Source organism: Sphaerodactylus townsendi, unplaced genomic scaffold, assembly GCF_021028975.2.
Source record: "Sphaerodactylus townsendi isolate TG3544 unplaced genomic scaffold, MPM_Stown_v2.3 scaffold_453, whole genome shotgun sequence".
Classification (NCBI taxonomy): domain Eukaryota; kingdom Metazoa; phylum Chordata; class Lepidosauria; order Squamata; family Sphaerodactylidae; genus Sphaerodactylus; species Sphaerodactylus townsendi.
Genome location: NW_025950642.1, coordinates 1,512 through 4,363, shown reverse-complemented (window position 1 = coordinate 4,363; position 2,852 = coordinate 1,512). Strand labels below are relative to the sequence as shown.

The 2,852-nt window shown below is 51.3% G+C and overlaps 1 protein-coding gene across 1 annotated transcript; it reads right to left on the bottom strand.

The window, feature by feature from the left end:
* Positions 1-290: 290 nt before the first annotated feature.
* LOC125425428 (olfactory receptor 52E4-like) lies at positions 291-1,253 on the bottom strand. The gene has a single exon (XM_048483037.1). It carries the CDS (start codon positions 1,251-1,253, stop codon positions 291-293), a length of 963 nt encoding a protein of 320 aa, XP_048338994.1.
* Positions 1,254-2,852: the final 1,599 nt, after the last annotated feature.

Here is a 2,852-nt window from a genome sequence, read left to right as displayed (position 1 = left end):
ACAATCTCCTTGCCCTTCCCCCCTCACAACAAACACCCTGTGAAGTGGGTGGGGCTGAGAGAGCTCCGAAGAACTGTGACTAGCCCAAGGCCACCCAGCTGGCGTGTGTGGGAGTGTACAGGCTAATCTGAATTCCCCAGATAAGCCTCCACAGCTTAAGCGGCAGAGCGGGGAATCAAACCCGGTTCCTCCAGATTAGAGTGCACCTGCTCTTAACCACTACGCCACTGCTGCTACCTGTCACCTTGACAATGTGACCAGCTATAGTTGTGCGCTTATTTTGACACCCATCAGGACAGCCTAGCAAAGGCATGGCTTTTGTGCCAGAAAGCTTGAGCTATTCTTCTTCGGATCTCTCTGGTCCTCACCCCATAAATGACCGGGTTGAGCACTGGGGGCAGAATCACGTAGAGGTTGGCTATCAGGATGTGGGCGTAGTGAGGGATGTTTAGTCCAAAACGGTGGGTGAGGAAGGAGAAGAAGGCCGGGGTGTAGAAGATAAAAATCACGGCCACGTGGGAACCACAGGTGCCCAAGGACTTCGCCCGGGCCTCCTTGGAGGGCAGCCGGAAAACAGCGCGAAGGATGCGCACGTAAGACAAAAGAATGAGTACCAAATCCAACATGAGGAAGGAAATGGTGAATAAGCCGTAGGCTCCGTTGACTCGGATGTCCGTACAAGCCAGTTTGACAATGCCCATGTGCTCGCAGTACGTGTGGGCAATTTCGACCCGGCCGCTGCAGAAAGGCAGGTATGAGGACATCACAGCAAGGGGCAGGACCAATAGGAACGGTCTCAGGAAAACTCCAAAGCACATCCAGGCTACCCGCGTTTTGGTCAAGATGGTGGCGTACCTCAAGGGATGGCAGATGGCGACGTACCTGTCAAAGGCCATGCAGACCAGCACGACAGACTCCATGCCCGTGAAGGTGTGGATGAAGAACATCTGGGTCAGGCAGGCCCCGTAGCTGATCCCCCCGAGGCCAAGCCAGAAGATGGCCAACATCTTGGGCAGGGTGGACGTGGAGAGGCCCAGGTCGGTGGCGGAGAACACGGAGAGGAAGTAGAACATGGGCTGGTGGAGGCTGGCCTCGGTCCTCACGATGAAGAGGATGGTGGAATTCCCCAGCAGGGCTATGAGGTACCCAAGGCAGAAGGGGATGGACAGCCAGGTGTATATGGACTCCAGCCCTGGGACTCCCAGCAGGATCAGCGCGGGGGCATAAAAGCGCGAGCCATTATAGGTTTGCATTTTCTTGTGTCACTGACTTAGGTCCCTGCCAGGAGGAAAAATGGGTGAGCGTTATTGCGCGTGGGTCCCCCCACACAGGCAGTCTTTTAGGAGCGCAGGTGCAACAGAGATCGTGGCCAAAAGAACAGCTGCAGCATCCACACAAAGTGGCAAAACCCAGACCTGTGGGAGTTGGAGATGGAGCCAGAACAGAATCACACGCAACGTGTGATTGGTGTTTGGAATATGCTGCCAGAGGAGGTGGTGATGGCCACTCACCTGGATAGCTTTCAAAGGGGCTTGGACAGATTGATGGAGGAGAAGTCGATTTATGGCTACCAATCTTGATCCTCTTTGATCTGAGATTGCAAATGCCTTAGCAGACCAGGTGATCGGGAGCAGCAGCAGCAGCAGAAGGCCCTTGCTTTCACATCCTGCAGGTGAGCTCCCAAAGGCACCTGGTGGGCCACTGCGAGTAGCGGAGACCTGGACTAGATGGACTCTGGTCTGATCCAGCTGGCTTGTTCTTATGTTCTTAACAGGAGCGTCTGCAGGAGACAGAGGGCTTTTGCCTCTTGGAGGGCGAGAACCCACTCATTTGGGGGGGGGAGCAAAAGAGGAAAATGGAACCAAGGAGGGTAATCCAAGGAGTGGCTGCAATGGAAAATCCTGAGGGAAATTCTGCCACCTCACCCCTTCCCATGGGTCGAGAAGGAGTAACGCCGAACATGCTCACACGTTGTTGCAGACATAGTCAGAAATACAAGGGAACTATTGCTGGACCTCACCACAAAGATCACACAGGACGCTTCTGCTCACAGAAACAGAGCAAGCCTGTGTTGGCAGATCACTGCACAGAGAAGCAGCAACCACAGTGATGCAGAGGGTTAAAGATAACTGTTCGTGAGAGGCCTGCATTTAGGACGGTCTGTAAGCACTTGGAAGGGAATAATGTGATCACTAAAAGTCAGCGTGGGTTCCTGAAAAAGAAGTCATGCCAAACTAATCTTATCTCTCTTTTTGACAGAGTGACAAACTTAGTAGATGAAGGGAATGCTGTGGACTGAGCATACCTTGATTTTAGTAAATCTTTTGACAAGGTACCCCATAATATTCTTGCAAGTAAGCTGGACAGATGTGGACTAGACAATGCAACTGTTAGATGGATTTGTAATTGGTTGACTGACTGAACTCAAAAGGTGCTCACCAATGGCTCATCTTCCTCCTGGAGAGAAGTGACTCGTGGGGGGCCACAGGGTTCTGTCCTGGGCCCAGCGCTATTCAATATTTCTATCAGTTATTTGGATAATGGACTAGAGGACATGTTAATCAAATTTGCAGATGACTGCAAATTAGGAGGGGTAGCTAATACCCTGGAGGACAGAGTCAGAATTCAAAATGACCTGGACAGATTAGAGAGCTGACCCAAAACTAACAAGATGAATTTCAATAGAGATAGATGTAAGATTCTACACTTAGGCAGAAAAAATGAAATGCACAGATATAGGATGGGCGACACCTGGCTTGACAACACTACATGTGAAAGGGATCTTGGAGTCTTAGTAGATCACAAACTAAACACGAGTCAGCAGTGTGATGCAGCAGCCAAGAAAGCCAATG